This window comes from Haliotis cracherodii, unplaced genomic scaffold (assembly GCF_022045235.1).
Source record: "Haliotis cracherodii isolate W230 unplaced genomic scaffold, xgHalCrac1.p SCAF_14, whole genome shotgun sequence".
Taxonomy (NCBI): domain Eukaryota; kingdom Metazoa; phylum Mollusca; class Gastropoda; order Lepetellida; family Haliotidae; genus Haliotis; species Haliotis cracherodii.
Window position 1 is genome coordinate 39095010 of NW_027266269.1, and position 14974 is coordinate 39109983.

At 37.7% G+C, this 14974-nt stretch overlaps 1 protein-coding gene and 2 long non-coding RNA genes across 3 annotated transcripts in view; 1 reads left to right on the forward strand and 2 right to left on the reverse strand.

Annotated features, from left to right (window-relative positions):
- The window catches only part of LOC139461238 (SCO-spondin-like), a 77930-nt gene that overhangs the window by 10315 nt on the left and 52641 nt on the right, over window positions 1-14974 (reverse strand). The window contains exons 34-37 of the mRNA XM_071242877.1: window positions 13499-13693; window positions 12945-13142; window positions 11751-11942; window positions 10986-11177 (exon numbers count right to left, since the gene is read on the reverse strand). Coding sequence (XP_071098978.1) covers window positions 10986-11177; window positions 11751-11942; window positions 12945-13142; window positions 13499-13693 — 777 coding nt within the window. The remainder of the gene's footprint in view (window positions 1-10985; window positions 11178-11750; window positions 11943-12944; window positions 13143-13498; window positions 13694-14974) is intronic.
- LOC139461241 (uncharacterized) lies at window positions 1971-3977 on the reverse strand. The gene is made up of 3 exons (XR_011652881.1): window positions 3720-3977; window positions 3188-3246; window positions 1971-2042 (listed from the first exon to the last, which is right to left on the reverse strand). It is a non-coding gene; the product is annotated as an uncharacterized lncRNA (long non-coding RNA).
- LOC139461240 (uncharacterized) lies at window positions 3857-9711 on the forward strand. The gene is made up of 3 exons (XR_011652880.1): window positions 3857-4312; window positions 4566-4647; window positions 9254-9711. It is a non-coding gene; the product is annotated as an uncharacterized lncRNA (long non-coding RNA).

Sequence of the window (14974 nt, forward strand, 5' to 3'; positions counted from 1 at the left end):
TGTGTATTCAAATAATATAACAACGATGTGCTTAATACTTCACAAATATCTCCAGAAATAGGCATTTTAGTTATAATTGCAGAAATACTTTATGAATGACCCCTTCACTGTTTCCTTGATCTTACACTTCAACCCCTCATGAGTTATCACTTCTGAGTGTGAATTTGACCTTCAATATCAGTGATAAATATTTCAAAAACATTTCAAAGAGCTATCCAGCACATAAACCAAATATGCAGTCCTTTGGTAGAATTCAACATATCATTGACCAAAATATGGAAGTAATGTAACCAGTATATGTATAAGAGTTACTAAGACTTCTGTAGAAAAGGCAATTTAAGGGAAAATGTAGTATATATAGATCACACACGACCTTTTTCCAACTTCGACCCCTGCCCAAAGGAAGAGTTAGACCACAAACAAACTTTTTGTCTGGTTGTGACTTTAACCTTTGACATAACAGATCAATGTGTCATCAGACATTTTCAGAGCAAAGGAAACATGTGTTATTTATCTTGAGATGCCCAAGCAATGCATGGTTTCATAAGATAAGTGTGGCTATTAAACTGAGGCCAAATCATGAAACATCCCCATTTACACAGCTGGCAAATGAAACATAAGCAACAATCAAATTATCAATTTCTTTTATTCATATGCCTATAGTATATCGCACATTGAACAGTGTTCACATGATGGTTCCTGATGCAGTATGCAATTTCATCCTATTCTTCAATACTCATAACAGAGTGTGATAACTGTTCGCTTGACAGTACCTACGGATTATGTTCACCAGTTCAGATGACTTACTTTCCCTCAATCCTCCTTTTCTTTCTATATTGCCATGGATGAACAGGAACCAGGATGAGGGGATACCAGTTAGACTCTATCTCTGCTGCATTGTGTTAGTAGAATTGTGAACTTTCCATTTGGTGTTTGGGTCCACATTTAAAGACAATAAGTCCCATTTATCATTCCTTTCAAGTGTTTACAAGAATTTCCTGAATGTCCTGGAAGAATTCCACTCCAGCTTGGCATTGGTTGGTCTTCTCACATTAGCCAGACCAGCCTTTGTGTGTCCCAGTACCATTTGGCATACTATTTCTCGGTCGGCCTCCATTGAAATAACAGGACCCTCATCGTCGCTGTCTGCAAATCACCTCTGATATCTGAAGGGGTGCAGCCTCTGTTTATCCAGGGATCTCAAGCAGGACTTCAGTTTCTGCAGCATTATGTAAAAAGATTTTAGCAATCAAAAAGAATTGTTGCCACATGTACTTACAGATAGAAGGCAGCAAAATCACTTAAGTTGTCATATGTGAGTCTATATGCTAAACATTTAAGATAATCACATCTCAAATCTCAACCAGACAAACCAGTGACTAATGTTATGAACTCGGTGCAGACAAACTGATGATAACTATTATGGACAATATCCCACATCACTGTGGTATGATTACATGTGATCAATGAGCCTACTCAATCACAACCTTATCTATTAATTAGGCTTGGAATGCTGGGAATCTTTTTAAGAGATGTCATTTAGTGATTGTTTCAACTCATCTACATGGAAAAATATATATTCACAATCCTTGTCACATAGCCAAACTATTGCTGGATGCAGTGTTAAATAAATGATTTGGCTTTAACACTGCTTTGAACAGTATTCCAGATATATCACCGCATGTTAGTTTGATGTGGGAAGAAAGTCCTAAGTGATGCAGGTCTTTGATGAATCCCACGAGTATGTGTATAATGCTGACAAACCTAGCAACATAATCGGGGAGAACCAGGATTTGAACCCATGACTATAGGTTTCTGCTAAGCCCAAGAGATGCAACTCTGCACAGAAAATTGTAGTGCCTTAGATAATAGGACATCCGTGCCTACAGCGATAAGGAACAAACTGAAGACATATTTGCAAAATAACCAAATGAACCAAACAGAATAATTTCAAAATATTTACCACTCACTGTTGCTCTTCTATGGTCTTTCTTTGCATTGATGCTGCACGGATGACTGTCTCTTTTATTCATCCGGACATTCTACAAACATAAGTAGCATTCACATCACAGAAATGTCCAAACTGTACATGTTGTACATTTGATTCAAATGAAAAGACCCCGGTTGTGATTCCGACTTAGAACTACCCTAATCATAATAATTCATGTCAAACATTCAGAGATGACATTTATCCCCATATTTAACAAATGTTAAAACAATATTTTGACAACAAAGTCAGGGTCATTCAACACATACATTACATAGGAAATAACTTGTTCGACAGTGCAGAGAGATCCTCACCATGTTGAATATCATTCCATGAATTATTGCCACATTTTCTTGAAATGCAGATTAATGCAATGCAGTATTTACTTTTATTTCTAGGCTATTTGTTTGGCTTTTCCATGGCACTGTTTTGACAGAGATCTAACCTTGATATGACACTTTGTTCAGAAATGATATAAATAAGAGAATACTTTATTATTCCCGAGAAAATTTGGGTTACATTGTAAAAGCACAGAGAAACAAGTATAGGATTCATGATTTAAGTTAAATACACTCGACCCGTGAAGATTCCGGGGTAGACTAGGTCTTCAGCAACCCATGCTTGCCGTAAAAGGCCATTGTGCTTGTCGTAAAAGGTGACTAACGGGATCGGGTGGTCAGACTCTGACTTGGTTGATGCATGTCATTGATCTAAATTCCGTGGCTCGATGCTCATGATATGAATCACTGGGTTGTCTGGTCCAGACTCGATTATTTACAGACCGCCATCATACAGCTGAGTGCGGCGTTAAACAACAAACCAACCTAAATACACTCATACATACACACACAAACACAACATCCAAACACCAGGGTTAGAAATTGGCACTAGTCATTTTGACATTTTAAAGGTTTTGCTATATGCTATCATTTTAGGACTAGTGGACTGAAAGTGTTAGTTTCTACCGCTGCAAACACTAATCAACTAATGAATTGAGTGGTCAGACTAGGTTGTCATCATACTCTGAGGGCATGGATCTTTGCTGAAAATAACAATCACTAGATTGCCTGGTCCATGTTCAATTATTTACAGGCTGTCATCACAGAGCTGGACTATTGTGAGTGTGATGTTTCACATTACATTGAAATATACCATGATGAATACATGTAGTTTGTATTTATCACAAACAAAAATACTCACTCAATACTTGGTATCCTCCCTGAGGATGTCTGTGAACCTCCCCACAAACCCTGAACATGCTGAAACAGAAAACAACTAACTTGTCTTTATCCTTTCAATGTTTCAGTGTGAATTTGTTAAAGATTGATAATCTGTCATTATTCATTGTAATCCATATCTCACTTTCAGGTGGTTCAGGTGGCAACACATGATTGGAATTGAATGCCACGTTTTGTTTGACATGCACTTTGCCAGATTTATACCCTTGGTAACTAACCCTCATCATCAAATCCCAGCGTTATGTTGAGAATAAGGACACGACCCTTAAAAGTCCTGCAACTGTAGCTCTTATGCAAGCCCAAATAGAAATACCATGTCACAACAAACACTTGATCATAATAATAACAAACGGTTTCCGAAAACAACAAAACTAAAAGGCCCTTGACGTTTACAGTAGTAACATGGAGATCAGGAAAATATCTAAATCAATCCATTCCATAAGATCTCTGTATAGAAATCATGGAACATTATGTCTCGAAGCCCTGCTACATACCTGGCATCTGCAAGCTGCTCTTCCTTCCTTCGGCTGTCAATCGAGTTTTCGAAATACTTGACGTCCTCGTTGTGGATGGCTCAGGTGGATTTCGACCGGGATTTCCGAGTTACGGGTGATTGAGAACAATGTATCCATACACGAGGTAAGCATATCGCAATCAAGCATCACGGTGTACATCGAGTACACGAGGTTTGAGTGTTTGTTTACAATTGTGTTCCAAAATGGCGCCCTCGGCCATACAGGGAATTATGGGTAGACTTGCTTGTCCCGGAATAACACGAGTTGGTCACGAATGACGAGCGGTCATTTCTGCAGCAGTTACGGAAAGAGACGAGGTTGGCCGATTACAGTTCATACAGGCCATATTGGGAGCCGCGGGGATTTCGACAGTGTGTATTAGGAAGTATACCTATGTGGTGTATGGAATATGCGTTTGCCTACCATGCCAGGCAGTGTGACAAGGGATATCCCAGCGGATGTAATATTCCTACAGCAGAAATGTTTCACAACCTCGATTGCAGGGAGCTGAAGATGTGACATATTCAGACAGAGACCATAATACATAGACTGTTATATGGTCTCTGATTCAGGTAAGGAATATGTTAATCATATTGATCACGTATTAAAGTTAATTATCTTCTGTAAGCCACTTATTCTGTGTTATATATGTTAGTAAATGTGTGATTTAATTTTTGTAGGATAAGCAATCTACCTAATTTATGTTAATCCTTGCTAATGTATATGATGTAGAAATATGTTTGCTTACTTGTATTCCTTTATCTAGATACTCTATAGTGACTCATTTTTTAGTTCATACCGTACCGACTAAACTTACTTTTGCAGGTGTGAATAATCAAGAACAAATTAAATGACAGGAGTTTTGCAACAGTGAACATAGTGAAGTGGAAGATAAGACATTTGAAAGGTATGGATATTTTCAGTTGTTGAAGAATACCGTGATAACAACTTTATCATGTTGGGAATTTTGGCGGTGGGGTAGCATAGTGGTTGAAGTGCTGAAGACCAAGGTTCGATTCTTGTCATGGGTACAATGTGTGAAGTCTATGTCAGGTGTCCCTTGCTGTGGTATTGCTAAAAACAGCGTAAAACCATACCCACTCATTTGGGGATTCCGGGTTGGAATTGGTCCCCATCAACCTATGCTAGTTGTAAGAGAGGGTAAAACTATAAAGGGAAATAGTACCTCGCCTACTATTGCCTGGTGAAAACAGCACCTTGTTATTTTTTTTTACCTTGGGTCTGAATATGCCCGAATACATGAAATTAAACTTGCATGGTCACTTGTAAACACAAATAACTGAGAAATTTTCAAAAAGGTTTACATTAAAAACTAGCATCTACTTGCCGACTCTGATTTGGAGATGCAACTAAACTTATTGTGAAAATATAATATGCTTTGATTTCTTTGAAGTAAAATAAATGCAATTAAACTTGCAAACACAAATAATTGTTAAATGTTAGTCACCTAAAAATAGTTTACATTAGAAATTAGCCTCTGCTCAAATTTACTCATGATTCTGATTGGGAGGTGCAACTAAACTTATCATTGAAAGATCACATGCTTTGAAGTTTTAAGTAGCTTTACTCAGATTAGCTCAATGTCAAGCTGAACCTGAGTCTGGCGAAAATGTCAAGAAACTGGACAGCAGGTATACTATATATGTCATATTTATTTTAGTAAGTAGGAAATAAATAGTAATTTTATAGAAATTTCATTTATATATATTTCGGCCAGGAATCAACATGTCTCTCCAGATAACAGACAACAATTAGTAGCCCTTTTTGCCAAATCAAGGTGCTGTTTTCGTTGGAGAAATCAGTGACATTTTGCTGAGGTGCCGTTTTAGCCTCACCCATAAGAGATAACCTAATAGATCAGGCTCAGTGACCTGGTTCATGGCATCTGACAGTGACCATCTAACAGTGTGGATTGATGTTCACAATATCAATCACTGGATTGTCTAGAATTTTGGGCCTACCTTTAGAATACAGTACCTTTTCAAACAGGTCACAGTACCCTGTGATGTAATTCGTAGTATTCTGTTGCCTGACACCCTGGCAAAACAATGCCTTGTGATGTCAGGGGTCATTGGATGTGCATATATATGCTCTTTTCAGTGGTCTATCGTCTTCACACGCTATGTTGTTGCATGAGTTTAAATTATTTGTTTACTAAATATTGTTTTAAACATTTATATGTGAACTGGATGGGTAAACAAGCAAAAACTTATTTGAATACCGCTCCAGAATTAGAATACAATATGATATGACAAAAGTACAGTCAAGGAATACAATTATATACATGTTCTAATTATAGAAACTACGTTGTCGGCGCTGTCAGGTCGCATTTTTAGTAGTAATAGTGTACTGCAATATACGGCAAGGAATAGTATTATAAATTTAAGATGCTATGTACAATCACAAAACCTATTGGATAGCTGAATGTAGTCTTCTACTGATTTAAGAATTTCTAAGTTTATTTTTGACGTCCTTTCAGGATTACCTAATAGAATTGAATTTAGATCATATCCCTTAACATAATAGTACATATTCTGTCTTAAATCATTGTAATTTGGACATATGAAAAAGAAGTGAAGTGCATCTTCAGTGTGATGGCCACAGCTACATGCAGGATTATCTTATAAATATTGCCTGCGGATGCACATTTTATAACAAGTGCTTGTTTATTTTCTATATACTTTTATTTCATTTTTTTACTTATTACAGTGGTTAAAATGATTATAAATATAAATTGAAACTAATAATGTGCAATAAGCGGGTTATAGCTGAAACGACACCTTAGCAAAACAGCACTGACTGGCGAAATACTCGCCGAAAGCGAAAACGGCGATTATTACTTGACGAAAATGACACCTTATTTTTTTTTTTACCTTGGTAAAATAAATGAATTTAAACTAGGAATGATAACTTGCAAAGACCAATAATTGTGAAATGTTAAAACAGGTTTACAATAGAAATTAGCCTCTACTCCAACTTATCCGATACCCGACTCAATTTATTGTGATAACATGCTTTGAAGTAAAATATATGGAATTAAACACACATCGTCTCATACAAACACAAATGCATGTAGTTGTTAAACGTTGAAACAAGTTTACCTTCGAAATTATTCCCCTACTCCAATTTACTCACCCACTGTTGTGAATGTATTTTTCACTGTAAAGTTTAAAGTACTCAATGTCAAGCTGAAACTGTATTTAAGAATCCTAACATGGTGCAATTTTTCACAATGTCCTTTCGATGTGTCATTTGAACATGTTGAAAGGTTTTACAAGGGATATTTGTAACCCAATACTTTCCGTAACGGGCGACAATGCTCGTCTAAAGAGTTGACTAACGCCATCAGGTTGCGATCAGGCTCGGTGACTTGGTTGATGCATGTCATTGATCCCAATTGTGTGGGTCGATGCTCATGATGTCAATCACTGGACTGTCTGGTCCAGACTTGATTATTTACATATAGCCGGAATATTGCTTGAGTGCGGCATAAAACAACAAACCAAATCATAAGTGTGGGATGAATGATTTGAAATTAGCAAGTTTAATGTGACCTTCAATCACTACAACCTGATCTGAGTCTTGAAAAGATATGACTTTGATTCAGTGAAAATTTGCATCATGATAGTTTCAACTGTAGATACAGTTAATCTGTTTGTTGTACAGTTTCTGTATATCAATATATATGTTGTTCAAATAAGCTTTGCCTCTTCACCAACCCTATTCCTCTTTTGGAATAAATAGTGTCTAATAATTCAAACACCATCACCATCATCCTAGTGAACACAACAAAGAAATGCACATCAAAAACGTCATTATTATTATTTCTGATCTCTGATAAATTAGAAAAAAACTGTTATCCAGCAAGATACATTTCCTTGGTCCCAAGAAGCATGGTACATAGTAAACTGACTCGATAAGTTGAATAACATTTGTAAAGGCACAACTGACTAAGCCGTCACTACTCAATTAAGTAATTAACAGACAATTGCAAGTACTAATACCCACCCGACACTAATTGCCCTGTTAATCCCTAGTCCACAATGATTTGACATTGAGTTCATTTTGCTAATTAGCTGTTTTTAGAGCAGCAAGGTAATAAACATCAAAGGTGGGGCAGGCTTTGATCATGTGTTCTGTAGAAGAGATGATGTCACTTGTTTTATGTTTATTTAGGATTAGCTACATCCCTTGATGCTACCAAGGCAGCCCTTGAGATTATCAGACAGTTTGGCTAGACACAAACTGATGTCTCCCTTGTAGCACACTATGTGTCAGACACAGACTTTGACCACTCTGTGCAGATGCATATCAATGCATAAAGAACATTGGGTAGATGATTCAACAATGCCACACAAGTCAAAGTTGGGTTTCACTGTATTTAGAAACAGACGATGGATCCAAAACTTTATAACAGTAATTATGATTAATTCAAACTTTGCCAGGCCAATATTTTGGAAGATTTGCATGTTATAGTTAATCTTTATTTAGTTAATTTTCAAAAAAGATAGGATGAATGATAAAATATGATAATGAGTCATGAATATTTGAATTCAGATCAGAACAAACAGGGAGGGTCACCCTAAAATGTGAGAGTCTCTAGGGGAGACTTTTGACAAAATGGACAATAAAATATAAAGTGCTTTGCATTTTCTTTCAGGGAGGGTTGTGTCAAAAATGAATGAGAACATACCGGTAATACATGACCGGCCCCTTTAATGTAATATACATAGTTTTTAGTTGATGGTTCAGGTTGTACTTTTCAGTTGAATTTCTTATCACTGTCTATGATGGACTACCAATTAACGGTAGATATTTAATATCCATAATAACTTAGATAAATGCTTCTACAGTCTCATCCTAATTTGTCAAAATTTGAATTTCAATATAGCTTCCATTAATGAATTAATGAATTTGGTGAGAATATCTATTGTCTGAATTCCTAATATACTTTCTTTTGTATTTGGTGTGCAAGGGTAGCCTAGTGGGTGAAACAGTCTCTGAAACCCGGGTTCAATTCACCACATGGGTACAATGTGTGAAGCCCATAGCTGGAATATTGCTAACAAGCTGCATGAAACTATACCAACTCACTCGCTCATTATGTTGTATTTTGAGATCACTTACATGACATGTGTTTTGATAATTAGGAATAGTTGCATTTATGTATTTATGTATAAGAACCTATGTAACTTAGTTTTTCATAGTCTTGTTTACCCTTCCTTACATTTTGATGTAATGCAAACACTCAACCAAAATTCAGGTGAACCTTGTGGTATTGTTTTAGAAGACCGGATACATTTTTGTATTTTCTGAACACTTTACTGTTTGCAATGGCTTATTTACATGTTCAAAGATTGGTTAAATATCAGTTGCAAGATAAATTGTCAATACCTCACTGTTTGAGAAAACAACTTTAAACATTTGTAAATATGTGTGTGTTTCATAACTTTTGACTAACAAGTTTCTAAAGATGTTATGAAATGTTTCAGGTACCTGGATTTCACAATCTCACACCAGCTACATTTAAGAAGATCTTGCTCACACAATTCAGACAAGGGACTCGCCGGAAGATGAACAGTACTCCTGATAACAACCAACAGATTCACCTCAGAAAGTGATGATTCTGAATGAATAATGCCACATCAGTGTGACTGTAGGTGGTTTTATTATGACACTAATGAAGTCTGAATGAATTTATGCCAAAGCACTGTGACTATGTCCAGGTTGTGTACACCGATGCTGACCATACAAATCTGAATGACTTTTGTGGTTTACTGCAGAAACATAATTGACTTTAGATATTTTTCTTCAATAAAATTCTTCTGAGATTTGACTAATTTGTTTATTTAGAAAATGGCATTGAAGCGTCTGTTCTGTAAGGCCTTGCAAACACCACTGGTTACTTTATGCTAGTTCCTCTTCTTGCTTGATCAACTTTCAATTTGTGATATGTACCTATGAAATGCCATATAATCAATAAATAATATTTTTTTCCAAAAACATGATTTGTTTTGCTTCATTAGCATAAAGATATATAATACTGATCAGCCATAACATAGGTGCTGAACAAATATGAAATGTACTAATGCCCTGAATGTTTTCCTACTATAAATACTTAACAAAAGTTGTAGTTCCACCTTAGTAGACAAATGACATTGATATTTTTTCTGTACTTTATTTAGGTGTTTTCTATGGATGCCATTAGTCTTATGCACCAATTTGGGACAATTGTATTCTGTTTTATATTCCCATGAAACTACACTGTCCCGATATAACAAGTACTGATACCGTTCCAAACTAATCTGTTAATCTCACCAGGGCCAAATGCCAAAGCACATAGCCAATGACTTTCCATTTTTTTGTGAGTGAGAATGCTGTTTTGCCACTTTTAGCAATATTGCAACAATATCATGGTGGCGGACACCAGCAAAAAGCTTCACACATTGGACCCATGTCGCAAAACAACTTGTGAACAATGCATGCCCACATATCTCAGTTTGAGGAGGATATTTACCATTAAAATAACACAGAATATTACAACAGGTACCTGTAACTTTTTCTTTTTCTCAGTACAAACTGGAAGTCTGGACATGAAATTTAAGGATATCATTATACAAGAACTGATGTTTGTTCATTAAATACCATTAACATCCGAAAAGGACAAAATATGAAATTGAACAATTTTCTTCTCCAAAAATGTTTTAGGAGGATATTTACCATTAAAATAACACAGAATATTACAACAGGTACCTGTAATGCACAGGCTAACATTATTTACCAGAAGCAAGTCATGAAGAAAATTTGCATCCGGATACCTTCCGGATACCTTCCGGAAACCTTCCGGAAACCTTCCAGATGCCTTCAACAACCTTCAAATTGCTTGGTATTTTCAAGTTAATTTTTTTATGTGTTTCACACTTAAGTGAACAAAATGCACCCCCCAAATTTTGACATTTTTTTTGGAAGGTTTCCGGAAGGTTTCCGGAAGGTATCCGGGCCGGATCCAAAATGGGAAGGTATCCGGAAGGTTTCCGGAAGGTTTCCGGAAGACGGAAACCTACACTTTTTTTGCTGTGACTTATGTCGGGAATCGAACCCGGGTCTTCGGCGTGACGAGCGAGCGCTTTAACCACAAGGCTACCCGACCTCCCCCGAAGCACTTTGAAGCATCTGAAGCAAATGTGTTACATAATATGACGCAATACCTCAACAAATACACACCTGGACAAGCACTGAAGACACACTGGGTACTCGATGTTTCAAGCGTGTTACCGAAGCATTGTTGTCCGCCGTTACTGGGAGCAGGGTTGGTGCAGCTTCTGGTTCGTGACCTGACAAGGCTGTTGGTGGAGCCACAGGTGATGCCACAGGAAGGTGCAGTCCATTGAGTCCATTCAGTATAAGCGCCATTCACTGGATATATAATTATTTTGGTTGGTAAGTAATAAATATGGAGAAATTGAATGTTTCAATTTACAAATGCAGTAATCTACGGTTATAACGAACTCAAAGGGGCCACTAATTTTAGGTTGTTATAAGCTTATATACAGCATATATACAGCAAATGACCGGGACTAAAAATAAGTTCGTTATATCCGTTAGTTCGTTATAAGCACGTTCGTTATAAACGTAGTTTGTTGTATTTATATACAAAGTTACTTTTCCAATGTTTCCTAAATATTGTTTTACACCGCAGTAGCAGTTTCATATTTACAACTATTTATATTAAAAGCTACTTTTGAAATGTTTGCTATATATTGTTTTACACCGCAGTAGCAGTAGCTTCACAGAAAATAATCGTGTCTGGGTCAAACAAACCAGTGGTTTATATATTGTGCAATGTCAAACAGTGTAACATTGCGATGGCAATCAACCAAGACACTGACCACCTGATTCATTTAGGGGGTATTCCAACAAGCACAGGTTTCTCAGGACCAATTCAATACTTGGCTCCCCACGGGACAAGGTGTGGAAGACGCTACTTACCAACACAAGCGGGGAAGGAACAGGTTTGCTGTGTTACATCCAGGAACGGACCAGTGCAGCCTTGTCCTCCATTGCTGGGAGGAGGGTTGGTGCAGCTCCTGGTCCGTGTTCGTGTCAAGTCAGTTCTTGTTCCACAACTGATGCCGCAAGGTGGATTAGTCCACTGTGTCCAGAACGTCAGGCCACCGTCAACTAGACATGACAAACATGTTGCTTGCTTAGAGTCACTCTGTGTATAATTGGGGGTCAGGCCACTGTCCACTCCACTAGACAATGACAAACATACTGCTTAATTAGAAACGTTCTGTGTATAATTGTAGGCCAGACCACCGTCAACTAGACAATGACAAACATACTGTTTGCTTAGAAACGTTCTGAATATAGTTGTGGGTCAGGCCACCGTCCTCTAGACAATGACAAACATACTGTTTGCTTAAAAACGTTCTGAGTATAATTGTGGGTCAGGCCACCATCCACTAGACAATGACAAACATAATGCTTGCTTAGAAACATTCTGTGTATATTTGTGGGTCAGGCCACTGTCCACTAGACAATGCCAAACATGCTGCTTGCTTAGAAACGCTCTGTGTATAATTGTAGGCCAGGCCACCATCCACTAGACAATGACAAACATACTGCTTTCTTAGAAACGTTCTGTGCATAAACGTGGGCCAGGCCACCGTCCACTAGAAAATGACAAACATAATGCTTGCTCAGAAACGTTCTGAATATAATTGTGGGTCAGGCCACCGCCCACTAAACGATGACAAACATACTGCTTGCTTAGAAACGTTCTGTGTATACTTGTGGGTCAGGCCACCGTCCACTAGACAATGAGGTGAAATGGGGTTTAACGTCGCGTCCATGATTATTGCACATATAGCGGCGTGCATGCACGTGTGTGTGTGGCTGCTTGGACTAGTCCGAACTGATGCCGATTTATGGTTCTAACCCACTGAGATACCATGCCGCAGTTTAACATGAATACCCCACTGAGACACATTATACTGACTCCGAGCCGACCAGTCCTTGTTTTAGCCCCTTAATGCAGAACGCCAGGCAGGGTAACAACAAGTTCCATCTTTCAGAGTCTTTTAGTATGACGCAGGCGGCGTTCGAACCCAGGACCTTCAGCTCTACAACTGGACCACGGAGGCTGATGTTGCAAGAGACCATTTCACAAAAAAAGCTCACCTGGACAAGAATTAAAAATGCATGGTCGAGCCGATGTTTGTACTCTGTCTCCAGAACATGACTGACCGCCATTACTGGGAACAGGGTTTGTGCAGCTTCTGGACCTGGATCTGACAAGGCTGTTAGCAGAACCACAGGTGATGGTACAAGTAGGATTGGTCCATTGCGTCCACTGGGTAAGTCCTCCATTTACCGGAACTGTAAACATAGGAATATAATTTAAATTGGTATTGAAAAGTATAAGAATTAAAAAATGCTTTGATTTGTTAAGTATTGTACCCTTTACCCTACATCTATAACTGAGCATTGGATTAATGATCAGTTGGATCGTCCACAACACAGACCGGTGGTGTAGTGGCTAATGCATGAGCTTGTCATTCTCTGGTTCTGGTTCGGTTCCCATTTGGGTGAAGCCCTATTGCTGGTGTTGCTGGGCACATTGCTGGAATATCTCTAAAAACGTAAAACACATTCCTTCACCCGTAGGATTTTATTCGTGCCAATGTTTGTTTTCTTTTTGTGAAGCATTTATTTCAATATAATGAATGTCTTACCAACGCAGGGAGAGAGGACACAGTTCTTTGCTATCACCTCCACCAATGCGCCAGAACAGTCTTGTCCTCCACCGCTGGGGACCGGGCTAGTACAGGACCTGAATCTTGAACGTGAAACGTCTCCCGTCCCGCATGTGATGCCGCAAGGTGGATCGGTCCATTGAGACCAGAATGTTAAGCCACCGTTTATGACAACTATTGCAAAAAATGAAAATAATAAGATTTGCCTCATTTTTACCTACTTTAACGTACTTTTGACGTAGGAGAGAAAAATATGAAATTAAGATCATAACGTATTTGAAAATATGCCAAAGTTCATATTTTATTCCACCTGTTCTCAATAAAAACTAATTGATTTGTATTTAGTGATATAAAATATGTGACTATTTATTCTCGTATTTCTCTCGTGATTCTGAATATATATCTAGTGTGTTTTGAATTCATCTTTATGGAGCCCGCTTCGTGGTGTGGAGGTATGGCGCAATATAAAACGCCTTATTAGTACAGTAAACTACGGTTATAACCAACTCAAAGGGACTCCTAATTTAGGTTCGTTATGACCGTAGTTCGTTATAAGCATATATACAGCATATATACAACGAATGGCAAATAAGTTCTTTATATCGGTCAGTTCGCTATAAGCGTGTTCGTTATAACCGTAGTTTACTGTATTGATAAGACGTAATGCTTACAATGCTCTTTTTTACTACACACACTTTACACACGTGGCATAATTACATAACACCTGGCACCATTGATTCTTTTTCGAAAAAACATTGTTGTTTAAAACCTGTTTTCTAGCATATAACTTAACAACTACAGTAAACTACGGTTATAACGAACTCAAAGGGACTACTATTTTCAGTTCGTTATAATCGTAGTTCGTTATAAGCAAATATACAGCATAACTACAGCAAATAGTCGGGACTAAAAAGTAAGTTCGTTATATCCGTCAGTTCGTTATAAGCGTGTTCGTTATAACCGTAGTTTACTGTATTATTCTGTAGTTTTGAACTACTCTCAATGTGATGATTACCATCTGAAATATTGTCTGAACGTCGTCCAATGCTATGGAGGTAAAGGGTGTCTCGCTGTCAGATTTCACCAGTTCTTAAACCTGTTCGTAATTTTGACTGATAGAAAAGGATAACGTTTTCGAAATGTTCGCGGTAAATGGTGGTGTAACTTTTAGGATTTACCCCCGTTTGAGAACGAAAGTGAGATTGCCATTTTAAACTGTGATGAGCAGATGTAGTTATGTGTAAACATTCATTTGAATGTTCAAATTACTATCACCAAGAACTATGGTACACTATTTCCATATAAATACATTGCTATTTCTTTGTTAGTAGTAACACAACTGTCGAAACTTTCTCTAATATTTTTCAGAGTTCGAAACCAGATTCTCCCCGATTGTTTCAAGATTAGTCAGTACCATACCCGTGCGCATGGGTTTCATCAAATAGGTCTTCAGCA